This window comes from Lithobates pipiens, unplaced genomic scaffold, assembly GCF_037356315.1.
Source record: "Lithobates pipiens isolate NorthernLeopardFrog02 unplaced genomic scaffold, aLitPip1_a1.2 Scaffold_1, whole genome shotgun sequence".
In the NCBI taxonomy this organism is placed as follows: Eukaryota; Metazoa; Chordata; class Amphibia; order Anura; family Ranidae; genus Lithobates; species Lithobates pipiens.
Genome location: NW_027507685.1, coordinates 215,232,811 through 215,250,751, shown reverse-complemented (window position 1 = coordinate 215,250,751; position 17,941 = coordinate 215,232,811). Strand labels below are relative to the sequence as shown.

Genomic DNA, 17,941 nt, shown 5'->3' with positions numbered 1-17,941 from the left:
CATAGATACATAGTAGGTGAGGTTGAAAAAAGACACAAGTCCATCAAGTCCAACCCATGTGTGTGATTATATGTCAGTATTACATTGTATATCCCTGTATGTTGCGGTTGATCAGGTGCTTATCTACCGGTAATAGTTTCTTGAAACAATCAATGCCCCCTGCTGAGACCACTGCCTGCAGAAGGGAATTCCACATCCTTGCCGCACTTTCACTAAAGAACCCTCTACGTAGTTTAAGGTTAAACCTCTTTTCTTCTAATTTTAATGAGTGGCAATGAGTCTTGTTAAACTCCTTTTTGCGAAAAAGTTTTATCCCTATTGTGGGGTCACCAGTACGGTATTTGTATATTGAAATCATATCCCCTCTCAATCGTCTCTTCTCCATAGAGAAAAAGTTCAATGCTCGCAATCTTTCCTCATAAATAATGTCCTCCAAACCCTTTGTTAGCTTTGTTGCCCTTCTTTGTACTCGCTCTATTTCCAGTACATCCTTCCCGAGGACTGGTGCCCAGAACTGGACAGCATACTCCAGGTGCAGCCGGACCAGAGTCTTGTAGAGCGGGAGAATTATCATTTTATCTCTGGAGTTGATCCCCTTTTTAATGAATGCCAATATTCTGTTTGCTTTCTTAGCAGCAGCTTGGCATTGTATGCCATTGCTGAGCCTGTCATCTACTAGGACCCCCAGGTCCTTTTCCATCCTAGATTCACCCAGAGGTTCTCTCCCCAGTGTATAGATTACATTCATATTTTTGCCACCCAAATGCATTATTTTACATTTTTCTACATTGAACCTCATTTGCCATGTAGTTGCCCACTCCATTAACCCTTTCCCGCCGAGCTTCCGGGGGGTATACCGGTATGATGCCCGCACCTGCAGGTATCATCCCAGTACCGTTTTCTTCAGCAGGCGATTGGCTTTCCAGCCATAACAACCGATGCGGCTAAGAGCCGCTCGGCTGTTATGCCGGAGGAGCGGGAGGGGACGCCCCCCCCTCCCGCCGCCTCCCGCCGCTCTTACCGGTGCTCCCGTTCGATCGGGAGCACCGATTCAAGTTGCGCTGCCTCCGGCCACTGGGGAGGAACTGGAACGAAGCCGTAATCGGCTTTGTTCCAGTCTCCTCATAGTAAACACGGAAGCGACGTCATGACGTCACTTCCCGTTTACTCGGCTGCCAATGGCGCCGGTTTTAAAAAAATATACGGTATTCAGAATCGCCATTTTCGGCGATCTGAATACATTAAAGTGTAAAGGAGGGGTGGGGGGTCTTTTAGACCCCTGATCCCTCCATAAAAAGTACCTGTCACCACCTATTACTGTCACAAGGGATGTTTACATTCCTTGTGACAGCAATAAAAGTTATCAAAATTTTTATTTTTTTTTAAAAACAATTTAGTCATTTTAAAATAAATAAAATAAATAAAAAAATAAAAAATTGTTTTTAAAGCGCCCGCCGTCCCCGCGAGCTCACGAAGCAAAGAAAACGCATACGGAAGTCACGCGCGCGTATGTAAACGGTGTTCAAATCACACATGTGAGGTATCGCCGCAATCGTCAGAGCGAGAGCAATAATTCTAGCACTAGACCTCCTCTGTAACGCTAACCTGGTAACCGTAAACATTTTTTAAAGCGTCGCCTATTAAGATTTTTAGGTACCGTACTTTGTCGTCAATCCACAAGTGCGTGCGATTATAAAGTGTGACATGTTTGGTATCTATTTACTCGGCGTAACATTATCTTTCACATTATGCAAAAAAATTGGGCTAATTTTACTTTTTTTTTTTTTTAATTCATGAAAGTGTCCCTTTTCCCAAAAACGCCGCTGCGCAAATACCGTGTGACATAAAATAAACACCTTAAGGACCAGAGGTCTTTTTGCAATTTCGCACTGCGCTGCTTTAACTGGTAATTGCGCGGTCATGCAATATTGCACCCAAACGAAATTTGCGTCCTTTTCTTCCCACAAATAGAGCTTTCTTTTGATGGTATTTGATTGCCTCTGCGATTTTTTTTTTTTGCGATATAAATGGAAAAAGAGCGAAAATTTTGAAAAAAAAAGATATTTTCTTCTTTTTGTTATAAGAAAAATCGAATAAACTAAATTTTAGTCATACATTGAGGGCAAAATTTATTCAGCCACATGTCTTTAGTAAAAAAAATGTCAATAAGCGTATATTTTTTGGTTTGCGCAAAAGTTATAGCGTCTACAAACTAGAGTACATTTTCTGGAATTTACACAGCTTTTAATTTATGACTGCCGATCTCATTTCTTGAGGTGCTAAAATGGCAGGGCAGTACAAATCCCCCCCAAATGACCCCATTTTGGAAAGTAGACACCCCAAGGAAATTGCTGATGGGTATGTTGAGCCCATTGAATATTTATTTTTTTTGTCCTAAGGGATTGAATAATGACAAAAAAAAAAAAAAAAAATTTTTTTTACAAAAAGTTGTCACTAAATGATATATTGCTCACACATGCCATGGTTATATGTGGAATTGCACCCCAAAATATATTCCGCTACTTCTCCCGAGTATGGGGATACCACGTGTGTGGGACTTTTTGGGAGTCTAGTCGCGCACGGCACCCCGAAAACCAATCACCACCTTCAGGATTTCTAAGGGTGCAAATTTTTGATTTAACTCCTCACTACCTATCACAGTTTCGAAGGCCATAAAATGCCAAAATAGCACAAAACCCCCCAAAATGACCCCATTTTGGAAAGTAGACACCCCAAGCTATTTACTGAGAGGCATGTTGAGTCCATGGAATATTTTATATTTTGCCACAAGTTGCGGGAATATTACAAACTTTTTTTTTTTGCACCAAGTTGTCACTAAATGATATATTGCTCACACATGCTATGGGCATATGTGAAATGACACCCCAAAGTACATTCTGCTGCTTCTCCCGAGTACGGGGATACCACATGTGTGGGACTTTTTGGGAGTCTAGTCGCGCACGGCACCCCGAAAACCAATCACCACCTTCAGGATTTCTAAGGGTGCAAATTTTTGATTTAACTCCTCACTACCTATCACAGTTTCGAAGGCCATAAAATGCCAAAATAGCACAAAACCCCCCCAAATGACCCCATTTTGGAAAGTAGACACCCCAAGCTATTTACTGAGAGGCATGTTGAGTCCATGGAATATTTTATATTTTGCCAAAAGTTGCGGGAATATTACAAACTTTTTTTTTTTTTGCACAAAGTTGTCACTAAATGATATATTGCTCACACATGCTATGGGCAGAAGTCAAATTACACCCCAAAATAAATTCTGCTGCTTCTCCCGAGTACGGGGATACCACATGTGGGGGACTTTTTGGGAGCCTAGCCACGTACGGGACCCCGAAAACCAAGCACTGCCTTCCGGATTTGAATATAAAATGCTATAAAAAACAAACTAACCAGAGTCACCCGTAACACTTATACGGTGATCAGTGGTGAAAGGGTTAACTAGGGGCAATCAGGGGGTTCAAATTTTTATTAGGTAGTATATGGGGGTCCCTGGCGCTATATAAAAACCTGACGGGGAACCTAAATAACTAACTGGCTAACCAGCGTCACCAGTGACACTTATACTGTGATCGCTGGTGAAAGGGGGTGAAAGGGTTAACTAGCAGCAATCAGGGGGTTAAAACCATTATTGGGTAGTATATCGGGGTACCTAGCGCTATAAAAACCTGGCGGTGAACCTAAAAAAATAACTAGCTACCTAGCGACACTAGCGACACTGATGCAGCGTTCAGAAAAATTATCGCTTAGTGACACTGGCAAAAGGGGGTGAAAGGGTTAACTAGCGGAAATCAGGGGGTTAAAACCATTATTGGGTAGTATATCGGGGTACCTAGCGCTATAAAAACCTGGCGGTGAACCTAAAAAAATAACTAGCTACCTAGCGACTGTAGCGACACTAATGCAGCGATCAGAAAAACGATCGCTTAGTGACACTGGCAAAAGGGGGTGAAAGGGTTAACTAGCGGCAATCAGGGGGTTAAAACCATTATTGGGTAGTATATCGGGGTACCTAGCGATATAAAAACCTGGCGGTGAACCTAAAAAAATAACTAGCTACCTAGCGACACATGCAGCGATCAGAAAAATGATCGCTTAGTGACACTGGCAAAAGGGGGTGAAAGGGTTAACTCTAGGGGCAATCAGGGGGTTAAATCTTTATTGGGGGGTGATAGGGGGCTACCCTGGACCTAACACTAACTGTCCTGACAGTTTTTACTGTCACAACTGACACTGAATGCATTGATCAGTAAAGAAATGATCAATGCAATCAGTGACACTGTGACTGGGGGGGGAGGGGGGGCGGGGGGGGGATCGGGGGGCGATCGGGGGGGGGATCGGGGGGGGTTTGTGTGCCTGTGTGTACCTACATGTCAGTGTAGTGTTGGTGCACACTTACTTTTACTCTTCTCCTCGTAGTCCGGTCAAAAAGACCGCCCCGAGGAGAATGACATCACTTCCTCCTTCCTGTGTAAACAATACACAGGGGAGGAAGCTTCTCATTGGCCAGGAGCGGCCATCCCCTCATCACGGAGCGCTCCTGGACCGAATCGGACCGCCGTAAACAGCGGGAGGGGGTCCGATCGGACCCCCCACCCGCTGGAAGGCAATCACGTAGATGTACGTGATTGTGCCTGCCTGTGCCATTGTGCTGACGTACAATGGCAATACGGCGGTCCTTAAGTGGTTAAGTAGGATTGGTCCCAGCAGAGAACCCTGGAGGACCCCACTAACCACCCCTGAACATTCTGAGTACTCCCCATTTATCACCACCCTCTGAACTCATCCTTGTAGCCAGTTTTCAATCCATGTACTCACCCTATGGTCCATACCAACGGGCCTTATTTTGTACAATAAACATTTATGGGGAACTGTGTCAAATGCTTTTGCAAAATCCAGATACACCACAACTATGGGCCTTCCTTTACCTAGATGGCAACTCACTTCCTCATAGAAGGTTAATAGATTGGTTTGGCAAGAACAATTCTTCATGAATCCATGCTGATTACTGCTAATGATACCATTCTCATTACTAAAATCTTGTATATATTCCCTTATCATCCCCTCCAAGAGTTTACATACTATTGATGTTAGGCTAACTGGTCTGTAATTCCCAGGGATGTATTTTGGGCCCTTTTTAAATATTGGTGCTACATTGGCTTTTCTCCAATCAGCTGGTACCATTCCAGTCAGTAGACTGTCAGTAAAAATTAGGAACAATGGTCTGGCAATTACTTGACTGTGTTCCCTAAGTACCCTCGGGTGCAATCCATCTGGTCCCGGTGATTTATTAAATGTTAAGTTTCCCAAGTCTAATTTTAATTCTGTCCTCTGTTAACCATGGAGGTGCTTCCTGTGATGTGTCATGAGGATAAACACTGCAGTTTTGGTTACTGAAGCCCCCCGATTCCCTTGTGAAGACCGAGGAGAAGAATAAATTCAATACCTTCGCCATCTCCCCCTCCTTTGTAACCAGATGTCCTTCCTCATTCTTTATGGGGCCAATATGGTCTGTCCTCCCTTTTTTTACTGTTTACATACTTAAAGACTTTCTTGGGATTTTCTTTGCTTTCCTCCACTATGTGTATTTCATGTTCTATCTTAGCCGTCCTTATTGCACCCTTACATTTCTTGTTGCATTCTTTATAAAGTCTGAATGCTGATGATGATCCCTCAACCCTGTATTTTTTGAAGGCCTTCTCCTTTGCTTTTTTTTTGTATTTTTACATTGGAGTTAAGCCATCCAGGACTTTTGTTCTCTCTTAAAATTGTATTACCCAATGTGATGCATTGGCTAATGCCCTTATTTAATATGCTCTTAAAGCAAACCCATCTCTCCTCTGCGTTCTTTGTTCCTAGGATTTTATCCCAATCTATGCCTTCTAGTAAGGTTCGTAGTTTAGGGAAGTTGGCTCTTTTAAAATTCAGTGTCTTTGTATTCCCCTTATGTTTCCTATTTGTGTGATTTATACGGAAGCCAATTGACCTGTGATCGCTGTTTCCTAAATTGCCACGTATTTCCACATCCGTGATCAGGTCTGTATTTTTGGTAACATGTCCCCAATTCAGCTAAGGATTTTGTAGAGCAGTGTTGGCAGCTCTGCACATGCTCAGTTTTTAGTGCATTTCTATGAGCAGCAGATGTGACTATAGAGTCACACATGTGGGCGTATACAAAGTGGTAAGTGAGAGCCCAGTCCCTCCCTCCATGCTCACTAATCAGCTAAACACAATGGGGGAGGGATATTACATGTAGATTGATGCAGGCTTCGCTTCCTCCTTATTCTAAGACACAGGCTGGAGGGGCCACAGCCTGGAACTCGCAGAAATTCACCCACACCATGTTATTGCCAAAAAATTATAAAGATTTAATTTCAAATATATATTTGTATGATAATTTAAAACAGTTTATTGATCTTAATTATTCATTTTTACTCTGTATTGCAAAGGCTATTTATTTATTTTTTTGAACATGTGACCAGCAACAGAGGACTAGAAGCTCCTCCTGCTTATGTTGGGTCATGTGACAGCTGTATATCAAGTAGGAAAAAGGTGTTTTTTTTTTAAATAAAGTAATTACAGTGCCATCATCCATATACAGAAATAGGGACAATGTAAATTAACCCTGTGTTTAGTATCGCTTTACTTTAATCATTGTGTAGGAAAGCCTTCTTAGACCAGAAGGTATGCTCAGGAGGTGATCCTTCTGACCTTCAGCTTCCCCTAAAGTTTAGGGTAGAAAAGGAAGTGCCACCTGAGTGTAGTATTAAAGAATACGTAAATAGGCCTCTTGAAGGAGCAGTGGCTCCGAGCACGTAGCCTATTCACAGCCTATCCACAGCCTTCCTCCTTGGGTGATGCCCTCCCCCGGAAGTGTTCCCAGAAGTGATCGGACGGCTTGTGATGTCACACAAGCTCCACGTGCGTTCCACGCCGGGCCCAGCCTCTTCCTGATGGCCACAGAAGGAGCTCCCGGCCAGTAATCTACAATCTGCAGTCCAGCATCCCTGCAGCTTCACCGGATCAGGACCAGAGGAACACACTGAGGATCACATATATACACAGATGAGCCTTTTTCTTTAACGTTTTTATCCTGTAAGTGTAACCTTACTTGGTGTCATTAAAAGCATTCTTTAATACTACACTCAGGTGGCGCTTCCTTTTCTACCCTTCTCTTGCTCATTACAGAGCCAGCTCTCTGAGGACAGCAGCTGCCCTTTTGATCCACTGCTATACTTGCCTAAACCCTTGAACTGCCAGTCAGTGGCTTAACTCTTGAACTGCCAGTCTGATTATTATGGACTAATTTGCTTAGCCCTTTATATCCCCTGTATTGTATGCACCTGTGTATTTGCACTTACAGTTACCAATACTTTTCCCCCTAAAGTTTCACCATTGTTTAATCTTTTTGTAGATCTTTGTCCAGATTTTTGGCATTGTAATCTACCTTTCTTTTTTTCTTGAACTTGCCGCATTGTCTCTTCTCGGTCGCTTTGGCCAGATGCAGAGGTGACACGGAAGGAACCTTCACGAGCAAAGCTGGTACGGCTAGCATCAAAGGACGCAGTGACTCCGCACTCTTTTTCACGCTTCTGCTTTCGTTCCAGGCATGCGGCGAATGCACAGCCTACTGCATGACTCAGGCGTTCCCCCTATTATGGAGGGATGAGAGGTCACATTTATATGATGTCCTCCATATACATTCGAAGGAGATCTAAACACAATCACTAAAATCATGTATAAGCTTTAACATGTAAAAATGTATTCCATCTTTTTAAATTAGCCTTTGTTAAAATATTAATGATCCTGCCATAAAGGTCTTTGTTCAGGCACTTCCTGTTGTCTCCCAACTGTGCTTCTATGTTGCCACCCTGTCACATGCCCCCTGGTGGAGAATAGAAGTAACTGTACTGACACATTGTGCACACATGGCTCACCATTGTCACTATCAGAAAACTATTGCAGAGCAATGATGTGATACCATGGCTGAAGAACGTGAACGTAGACAGGAAGTGGCTGAATGAGGCTGCACAAGATCAGCAGATCCTTTAAATCCTGACAGCATCACATGAATTAAAGCTGAACTCCAGGAATGAGACAAAATCTCTTGCAGTGAGGCCCCCTGTGAGAGTTAAAAGCTTGATTCGTCATGGGGTGCAGGGATAATATTTTTACTCATCCTATACCTTGGTCCAACAGGCTCCAGAGCTGTCCTCAAGATCTGTGCTGTAATAGGTCCCTTGGCATTATCATGCACTATGCATGGCTATTAACATGTATTGTACACGAGGAGGCGAGCACACGACCATGGCCCAAAGCTGCAGAGAGGACACTACAAAGTAACCAGTTGCATGGACTGAGGAAGCCTGTCCGAGCCAGGGATAATGTAATACACCAGCCCTCAAAATTTCCACTCACCTGCTCGCATTTGGCGAGTGGAAATAAGCTGAGGGCGAGTGTGGAGCCACTTTGGAGGTGGGGGGTGGTGGGCACTGCCAGCAGGCGGGGTTGAACAGGAGCAGATTCTCCTCCCAGTCTCTGTCCCCTGTCAAAAAAAAAAAAAAAAACACGGCTGAGCGGGGCTCCGCCCACCTGCCCATGTCGTTCATTCACAGTGTTCTGTGAATGGGAAAACTACAAATACTGTCAGCCTTTGCGGCTGTCGGCTTGTAGTTCTCAATGAACCACCAGGGCGCTGTTGAGTGCTGTGGTAGTTCATGCTTTCTATCAGATTGTATCTGCTTGCCCATATCGGAGGTATGAGCAGACAGCTACACAGACAGTATGTAGGACTGTGGCAATGCTTTACAGGCTCCTAAGAAAAGAAATAATAAATTCATATTTTTTACCTGCAAAAAAAAAATTGCTTTTATTATTTTTTATGTGAAGGTGAACTTAATCTGGCCATAGATGTTGAGTTGAGTTGCATCTTGATATAGCGTGGTCATTTACCCTGTAGGATCTCGACACGCTTGGGGCACACATTCGCACACATATCAAGACAAGATCCAATTAACCTACCAGCAAGTCTTTGGAGTGTGGAAGGAATCCAGGGTAAACCCACGCAGACACAGGGAGAAAATGCAAACTCTAGGCAGATGGTGTCATGTTCGGGATTCAAACCAACGACCCTTTTGCTGCTAGGTGAAAGTGCTAACCACTACACCACTGTGCTAACCACTCACTCTGCTGCTCGCTTGGATCAACAGGGACTGGCCAAGATTTGAACCATCTTTGGGCAGGTTGCTTGTATCCATTCATCAACTTGGGTACAACCAGCATGTCGGATTTGTAGGATGTGATTATTGCCAGTGGCTACAGCTGCTAGCATTAATCATTATGTTCTCTAGGCAGGGACCCCTGCAACATTGACTGTGGTTGCAGGAAAGAAAATCACTTAATCTATGGCCAGCCTTAAACTCCAAAATATCTGTATTATTTGGTGGCTGACATGGTCAAGACTCAACTGTATCTATACAATGGTTTTAGAGGGGGTTAATATAACTGCTATTAAAATAAAGGGGCAGTTTTCCAGCAATACATCCATAACAACGTTAAAGTGATTGTAAAGCCTCCCAATTTTTTTTGTTATACTTACCTGCTCTATGAAGTGGTTTTCCACACAGCAGCCCAGGTCCTCCTCTTCTTGGGTCCCCCGCTGGCGTTCCTGGCTCCTCCTCCGACAGTCATGTGGGCTCGCTCTCTGCTCACAGGTTTTGACCAACAACAGCAGGAGTCAATGACTCCCACTGATCTCAGCCAAGCTCGTGAGAGCAGGGAGAGAGGAGAAAAGCTACTGCTGACGTACACTGTGCTGGACCGAGATCAGGCTCATTTGAATATTTAGGAGGGGCTGTGGGGGGAGCTGCACTTAAAGTGAATTTTAAAGTCTTGTTTTTTTTTATTTTTTAAATAACAAACAGGTTATACTTACTTGCTCTGTGTAAGGCCCCTTTCACACGGGGCGGATCCATCTGAGCGGAATCCGCTTGCTCTGCGGGCACCCAAGCAGGCACGCTCCCAAGATGTGGGTCTGTGTGTCCATTCACACATGGAGCTGTGGCTCAGCCCAGCCCCCTCTGTCTTTTGATTGGCTCACTGGCTGCGATTGACAGCAGCAGGAGCCATCGGATCCCGCCAAAAGCCAATCAGGAGTGTGAATCCCCAGAGAGGAAAGGCTCTCATGAAAATCACTGGATTGAGAGGGGGCTCAGGTATTGGGGGGGGGGGGGGGGCTGCTGCACACAGAAGGTTTTCTTACACTCATACATAGAATGCATGAAGGTAAAAAAAACTTGTGCATTTAGAACCACTTTAATGCAGTCATTGCATTAAGCTAAAAACCTTTTACCTTTACAGCCACTTTAATTCTGTATTTTCCAGAACCTAGAGCTCTTTCAGTAGGACATACACACGTTGCAACCATTCTAAAATGTCAACATTCACATTTCACTTACAGAATCTTTCAGGGCCAAGAAGCAGTGGCAGATCCAGCGTCGGGTGGTGCCATCCCGGCAGATATATGAAAACGCCTTGTCAAAATTGCGGTCAGGAGCGCAGAACGAAACTTTCTCTATGGTCTGATCTACAATAAGGTCCTTAAAAAGAAAGAAAGAAAGAAAGAAAATGTGAGTGGAGGAGGAATGGATTAAACTGATGTTCAAAGACAAGTTTTAATTGGTATAAAATAAAACAGCCTTCCTCAACCAGGGTTCCTTCAGAGGTTGGTAGGGGTTCCTTAAGAATAGAGCATTGCCACATTGCCTGCACTGACCTCCAATGTACAGGGGTCACTAAAATTGTCATTGTCTGTTTTACTTTTCTGGCCACTATGACTTGTATTTGTTTCAGTTCTTGATTATTATTATTATTATTAAAAAAAGCTGTCGCGTTGTCTCTTTTTCCGTGATGATGTCACTCCTGTGTATGCGCAGCATTGCATTCATTTAAGGCACCCAATCTGTGCCACGGTGATCTGACTCCTGTGCGCATGTGTGGGAGTGATGTCACTGGGGCAAAAGAAACAGAATCTGGTAGGAAGGCCGGGTGAAGATGGAAGTGCCTGGGACCCATGGGATTGGTGACATCGTAGTGCTAGAGGGCACATTATAACAGGTAAAGCAGTCCATAGTGGGTTGAACGAAAAAAAGACTTGATTTCTCCCAGGGCCGATGTTAGAAAACATGGGGCCACATACAGCCTACCTGATGGAGGCCTCAACCCGCCCCTGACCTCGTATACCTGGCTAAATTTGTTTGTCTTCAATGGGGGACAAAGGAGGGCACTGGTGCTCAGTCAGGGGAGATGGGGTGTCCTGCTTAGTGGGGGAGATGGGGGGCCCTAGTGCTTAGTGGGGAGAGATGTGGGGTCTTGGTGCTTAGTGGGGGGAGATGGAGGGTCTTTGTGCTTAGTGGGGGGAGATGAGTGTCTTGTTGACTAGTGGGGAAAGGGGGGGTCCTGGAGGCACTGCATGTCAGTGAGAGAATGGGGGCACTGGTGCTAAGTGGAGGGAGAAGGGGTGTCCTGGTGGGCTTAGAGGGGGCAGATTGGGGGTACTGCCAGTCAGTGGGCGAAAGGGGGCACTGGTGCTAAGTGGAGGGAGATGGGGGTCCAGTGGGGGCAGATTGGGGGCACAGCCAGTCAGTGGGGGGGCACTATTGCTCAATGCCTGGCTGCTTGATCCATCTGGAATCCTGTAGAAGAATCACTCCCCTCTCAATGTTCTTCTTGTCTTGTTTTTCTTGTTGATCTTTCTTCTCTGTAGAGATGCCAGGCATGCCAATGCAGTGATAGCTAAGACAATTTCTGCTGCCAATTGACAAAAAAAAGAGTCAAAAGCAAAAGAAGACTTCTTCTACTCACTTCTCTGCCAAGCTTTGACTGATGACCATCTAATGCAGAACCCAGCAGAAGAGGCCAGTGGTAGAAGTCTTCCTTTGCTGATGCTTTTTGTTTACTTGGCTGAGCTATCGCTGCACTGGCATCCCCAGCATCCCTCCAGGCCTGTTGGCCACAGGAGCAGCAATACAGCGAGTGTTCACTTCTCCTGTCAGCGGCGGCACCCCCCCCCCCCCCCCAATGTGGCACTGACCTCTAAAACGAGTCAGCCGACCAACCACCTGTTCCTAGGATGGGTTACATGGCGTTCAAGTTGGAGCAGATCATGTTTGCTTGATGTTTTTTTTATTGGCATGTGAGTATCCATTTATCTATATGGATTTAATGCAATTTACCAATGGTAATGCAGGAGCACAACCCTTCTCTTAATTGAATAAAAGAATTGCTGTTAACACCTACAAAGTGATTTCACCACACTCAAAACAGGAATACATAAATCATAAATACAGTGTAGCGTAACTCAAATAAAATGATTGCTATCAATGCTATATCATAAGTATGCTCAAAAAATATAAAACTCAAAAATAATTACTTGCATAATAGTAAGTCCACACCCCTGGACATATTTTATTACATGCATAGGGGCAGAACTTGGAGCATGGCATCATCCCGCAGCATCTTAGATGTGACATGATCTTAGACATGCTGTTTCAGTTGGCACCGCTCAAGTGCTTTTTAATGCAAATATACTTATCTCGCACATATTTTAAAATGGTGAACATTAAGTCTGGAGGGTTCTTTTTCAATTTCTACATGCACATCTTCGAGTTCTGAGGCTGGCATGTTGGCATAGGAGACACAGAATAGTGGCAACACTACACCTACATCCTTATTTCCCATAAAGGGAACAACAGCTTGCTATGACTTTACTGGAGATGCAGGAGTCATAACTGTAAGGTGAGCGGCTAGTGAGCACTGGTGTTGGGTGGCACTGGCCTTTTTTGATCTTGCAACACGGTGAACATTTTCAAGGTGTTGATCCACAAGAAGTTCGACGTGATTATTTACATGGACACTTTTATGCACCTAATTATTGATTGGTTTTATATTTTTTTGAGCATACTTATGATATTGTTTGATGCTATAGCATTGGTAGCAATCATTTTGAGTTGCTCTACACCAGTGATGGTGAACCTTGGCACCCCAGATGTTTTGGAACTAGATTTCCCCTGATGCTCATGCACTCTGCAGTGTAGTTGAGCATCATGGGAAATGTAGTTCCAAAACATCTGGGGTACCAAGGTTCGCCATCACTGCTCTACACTGTATTTATGATTTATATGTCATCCATTTAAAGAAAGTTATAATAAGACTTCTGGTGGACTCTATACTATTCTTTAGCTCACCTTTGTCTTTTCATCCACAACACGCAAACCATCAGCGGAGACCCACAATATCGCTTTCACAGATTTCTTCCCAAGCTAGCCATGTAAAAATGAACGCAAAACAAAATGTTAACAACGGGAAATAAATTAAGCCGATTTTAGACTATATAAGCCCCTCTGAAAATGCAACAAAGTATCTAATTTTCTGTTCAATATGCTATACAGTATATGACCAACCTCGTTCCTTATATACAAGCCCTAAGCTTCCAAAAGGAAAAAGTTCAGGTTTTTCTAGTTTCAAGTATTGGAATGCGGAATGCTGTGTTCTGTGAACATTCTGTACACTGATGAGCACAACTCCATACTGATCCTCTAAAAACCTTGGTGCACAACCTGCAGCCAGAGGGCCACGTGCAACCCTTTGATATATGATGTATAGACCTCAGATCTCAGCAGCCTGCGGAGGAAATATTAATTAGGGTAATAGCAATGATCTCTACTAGCCTCATGTAACATGTTCCCAGTTTAGTATTGTCTTCGGCAGTATATCCCCACCAACAATGTATCCTGTCCTCACTCTCTGACCCTCATTTCCTCTATTAGGTCTGCAGTTTCGGACAGTTCTCCCAAGCATCACACATATTGAACATTATGTGTGGCCCTTTGGTAATGTCAGGAGCCACATTTGAGGTAACCTTTAGCTGATGAGTTGACAACCACTGATCTAAAAGTATAGCATAAACTGTCGGTGCTATATAAACATAGCTCCCAACTGTCTCGGATTTGGAGGGACTGTCCCTGATTTGGAGCAATGTCCCTCTGTCCCTCTTTCCCCCTCATTTTGGTCTGATCTATATAGTTGTATATAAAATGCACTTTTTGTCTTTCAAAAAGTGTTTCCAAGTGCTAAACCTTTCATCCAAAATCTAAATTGCTGCATTTGTAAATTTTAAAAGCCAATATAAAGGAATAGTAGTGGTAAAAAAAAGGACCTTGTGGAATTAATTAACCTTTTTTTGGGTTAATTCTCCTTTAAGGGGGTGTGGCAGGAGGCGTGTCCTATGCCTACATACATTTGCTAGTAGGTGTCCCTCATTCCCATCTCTAAATGTTGGGAGGTATGTATAAATCCCATATAATAATAATAATAATCTAAAAGCCAACCTTCGCCCACTAGGCGCCCCAGGAATCACCGCTATCTCCACCCCCCATGCAGTCTAAAATTGCACATTTTTTTGTCTATTTACCTTTTTTTCTCCTTTGCCACCCTAGCCCTCCTATGCAAGTCACATATCTCAGGATGCTTCACTTTCTATTCATAGTGGCTGGAGGAGAGTGGGCCCGGCATGCGTCACCAGGGATTCAGGCTGCCTGAACCAGAAAGAGGCACCCAATCACAGCAACAAAGATGGCGGCACAGGACCTGGCTTGTGGCAGAGACATGTTGGATCACAACAGGACAATGCTGGATCTTCTGGGCAGGTGAGTTTGTGAATTATGAATAACACCACCAAAAAGGTAAGGTGATCCTTGCTTCGAATCTTGGTCAGGACACTATCTGCATGGAGTTTCCTCCTACACTCCAACCACATACTGGTAGGTTAATTGGCTCCTGCCCATATTGGCCCTTGTATGTGTGTGCATGTACAGCATGTACTGTATGCAAGGTGGGAACCTTAGATTGTAAACTCCTTGAAGACAGGAACAGGGATAACATACAATATGTAAAGAGCTGCATGAATTGTTGGCGCTGTATACTTGTATTAAATACTGTATTTATCGGCGTATAACACACACTTTTTCCCTCTGAAAATCGGGGGCAAATCAGGGGTGCGTGTTATACGCCGACAGTGTACCTCACCAAGCTGGCATCTCCTCTCCACTCGGCTCTCACGTCTCACACACACAGTCCCGCCTCCGCCACCGCCATTGGACTAATGTTCTAACTATCACAGGAGCTGGTCCAATGCCGATGGCGGACGCGGGACTGTGTGTGTGTGACATGAGAGCAGAGTGGAGAGGAGATGACGGCTCGTTGATTTCCTGATTCAGGCTGCTGGTGAGGCTGCAAATGACAGTTGTTTAAAAAAAGGCATTAAGCAGGCTTCATTGAGGACTTTATTTAGGCTGCATTGAGGACAATAATCAAGCTGCAGATGGACATTGATGGGCACTGACCCTTAATTTTCTTCAAAGTTGTTTATTTTAAAAATATGTTTTTTTCCTGAAACTTCCCTCTTAGAATTAGGGTGCGTGTTATATGCCGGTTTATATTATACGCCGATAATTACGGTAATCAGCATTTTTACAGGTCTAGAAGCTTGACCAAACCTTACCAAATCCTACTTTTCAGTCTATCTCTGATATGTACAGCTCCGGTATGAGTATTAAACTCATTTTGTAAGACCCCTTTCACACCAAGGGCGTTTTGCAGGCGCTATAGCGTTAGAAATAGCGCCTGCAATCCGCCCTCAAACAGCTGCACCATTGTCTGTAGTCACACCGCAGCGGTGCGCTGGCAGGACTTCAGGAAAAGTCTTGCCAGCAGCTTCTTTGGAGCGGTGTGTTTACAGCTCCTCCACCGCTGCTCCCCATTGAAATCAATGGGGCAGCTCTGTAATACTGCAAGCAAAACGCCACTATTGCGACATATTGCTGGGGGTTTTAACCCTTTCTCGGCCGCTAGCTGGGGTAAAAGCGCCCCGCTAGCGGCCGAAATGCGCCGCAAATCTGATGGTAAAACGCTGCTAAAAATAGCAGCGTTTTACCGCCGACGCTATTGACATAGTGGTGTGAAAGGGGTCTAAAGGTGCTCTCTTTAGTTTTCATTTCAAACAAATTCAGCATCTTGTTCTAAAGGAATATTTGATTTAAATTTATCGCACAAAGGCTTTAGGTCTGGGAATGGTAGACCCAGCGGGCGAGTAACCGGATCGTAAGAAGGTTGAGGAAGGTTATAAATCTGAGATGGTTTGCAGTATACCATTAGCCATCGGCCAGTAGTGTTGGATTACTTGGCGTGAAATATGAAATACAGTACCCTCCGCTTCCTAGCTTCTCAAACACAGATTGTCTCATGTAGGATAAATATTATAGTAAAGTCCAGCTAAACTTTGAATCCGCTAAATACATTCCAGGTGCATCAAAACTAAAGGTGTGCATCGCTTTACTGCATTTTCTTTAGGCTCCTTTCACACTGGAGGCGTTTTTCAGACGTTTTAGCACTAGAAATAGGGTCTGAAAACCACCTCCCCTGCCACCCCAGTGTGAAAGCCCTCGGTGCGCTTGCGGGACGGGAAAGAAAAAGTCCTACAAGCAGCATCTTTGGGGCAGTGTAATGCAGCGCTCCTAAACTGCCCCTGCCCATTGGAATGAATAGGCAGCGCTTCGGAAGTGCCGCAACATGGGCACTTTTAAACCTTTCTTTGGCCGGTAGCGGAGGCTTAAAGCACCCCACTAGTGGCCAAAAAGCACAGCTAGAATGACAGTAAAGCACCAGACTGACTAAAGACTCTCTGCTCAGGAAGCCCTGAGAACCGAGCGATTGGCAGTGTGTTTGATCGCCCGGTTCTCAGTCTTCTGCCCCGTACACACAATTGGACATTCCGCCAGCAAAAGTCCGATGTGAGATTTTGGTCGGAAATTCCGACCATGTGTATGCTCCATCGGACTTCTGCTGGCGGAATTTCCGCCAGCAAAAGATTGAGAGCAGTTCTCTATTTTTCCGATGGAAAAAGTTACAATCGTCTGTAGCAATTCCAATGCGCAAAATTCCTACGCATGCACGAAAACAATTCGACGCATGCTCAGAAGCATTGAACTTCATTTTCTCGGCTAGTCGTAGTGTTGCACGTCACCGCGTTATTGACAGTCGAAAGTTCAGAGAACTTTTGTGTAACCGTGTGTATGCAAGCCAAGCTTGAGCGGAATTCCGTCGGAAAAACCATCCAAGATTTTACCGAAGGAAATTCCGATCCTGTGTACAGGGCATTCGAACTGCTGGGGGACCGATGATGTAAGGTAAGTATGATTCAAGAAAAAAATCGAATTCCTATACTTTTCTTTTAAGGTAAAAAAAAAAAATTCTGCCTTTAGAACCACTTTAAAGCCTTGTACACACGGTCGGAGAATCCGTCGGAATGTGTCCTATCGGACCGTGTCGTCGGATAATCCGACTGTGTGTGGTATGCATCGGACAGATTCCATCGGAATATCCGTCGGACCCAATTTTCCAACTTGTTGAAAATATTTCCCGACCAATTAGTTCGATCGGACATACTCCGATCATGTGTAGAGAATTTTGATCGGACAAAGTGCCACGCATGCTCAGATCAAATTCCTACAACAAAGCTATTGGCTACTAGCCTGAATGTAGTCCCATCGTAACGAAATTACGTCATCACGTTCTGAAAGATCGGATGTTTTGACAACTTAGTCCGGCCGTGTGTATGCAACAATTTCGGACAAGATCCAACGGACAAAATCCGACGGATTTGGTTGTCGAAATCTCCGACCGTGTGTACAGGGACTAAGGGTGATAAGACCATCTTGTTTTCACACCTGACAACTATGAACCGCAGTAAAATGGATGCAAACATTGGAGCTTACTAGGCTAAAAAACTGCCTGACTTATAGTTAAAAAATTAAGTAAAAATAAATGAATTCACTTTTTAATACAGGGAATACAAAGACATTTTTTA

The 17,941-nt window shown here is 44.2% G+C and overlaps 1 protein-coding gene across 2 annotated transcripts in view; it reads right to left on the bottom strand.

Annotated features, from left to right (window-relative positions):
- NUMBL (NUMB like endocytic adaptor protein) overlaps window positions 1-17,941 on the bottom strand; it is a 139,557-nt gene that overhangs the window by 7,913 nt on the left and 113,703 nt on the right. For both annotated transcript variants that reach the window (XM_077482289.1, XM_077482298.1), the window contains exons 5-7: window positions 13,263-13,337; window positions 10,476-10,616; window positions 7,466-7,670 (exon numbers count right to left, since the gene is read on the bottom strand). In XM_077482289.1, the coding sequence (XP_077338415.1) occupies window positions 7,466-7,670; window positions 10,476-10,616; window positions 13,263-13,337 (421 nt within the window). The remainder of the gene's footprint in view (window positions 1-7,465; window positions 7,671-10,475; window positions 10,617-13,262; window positions 13,338-17,941) is intronic.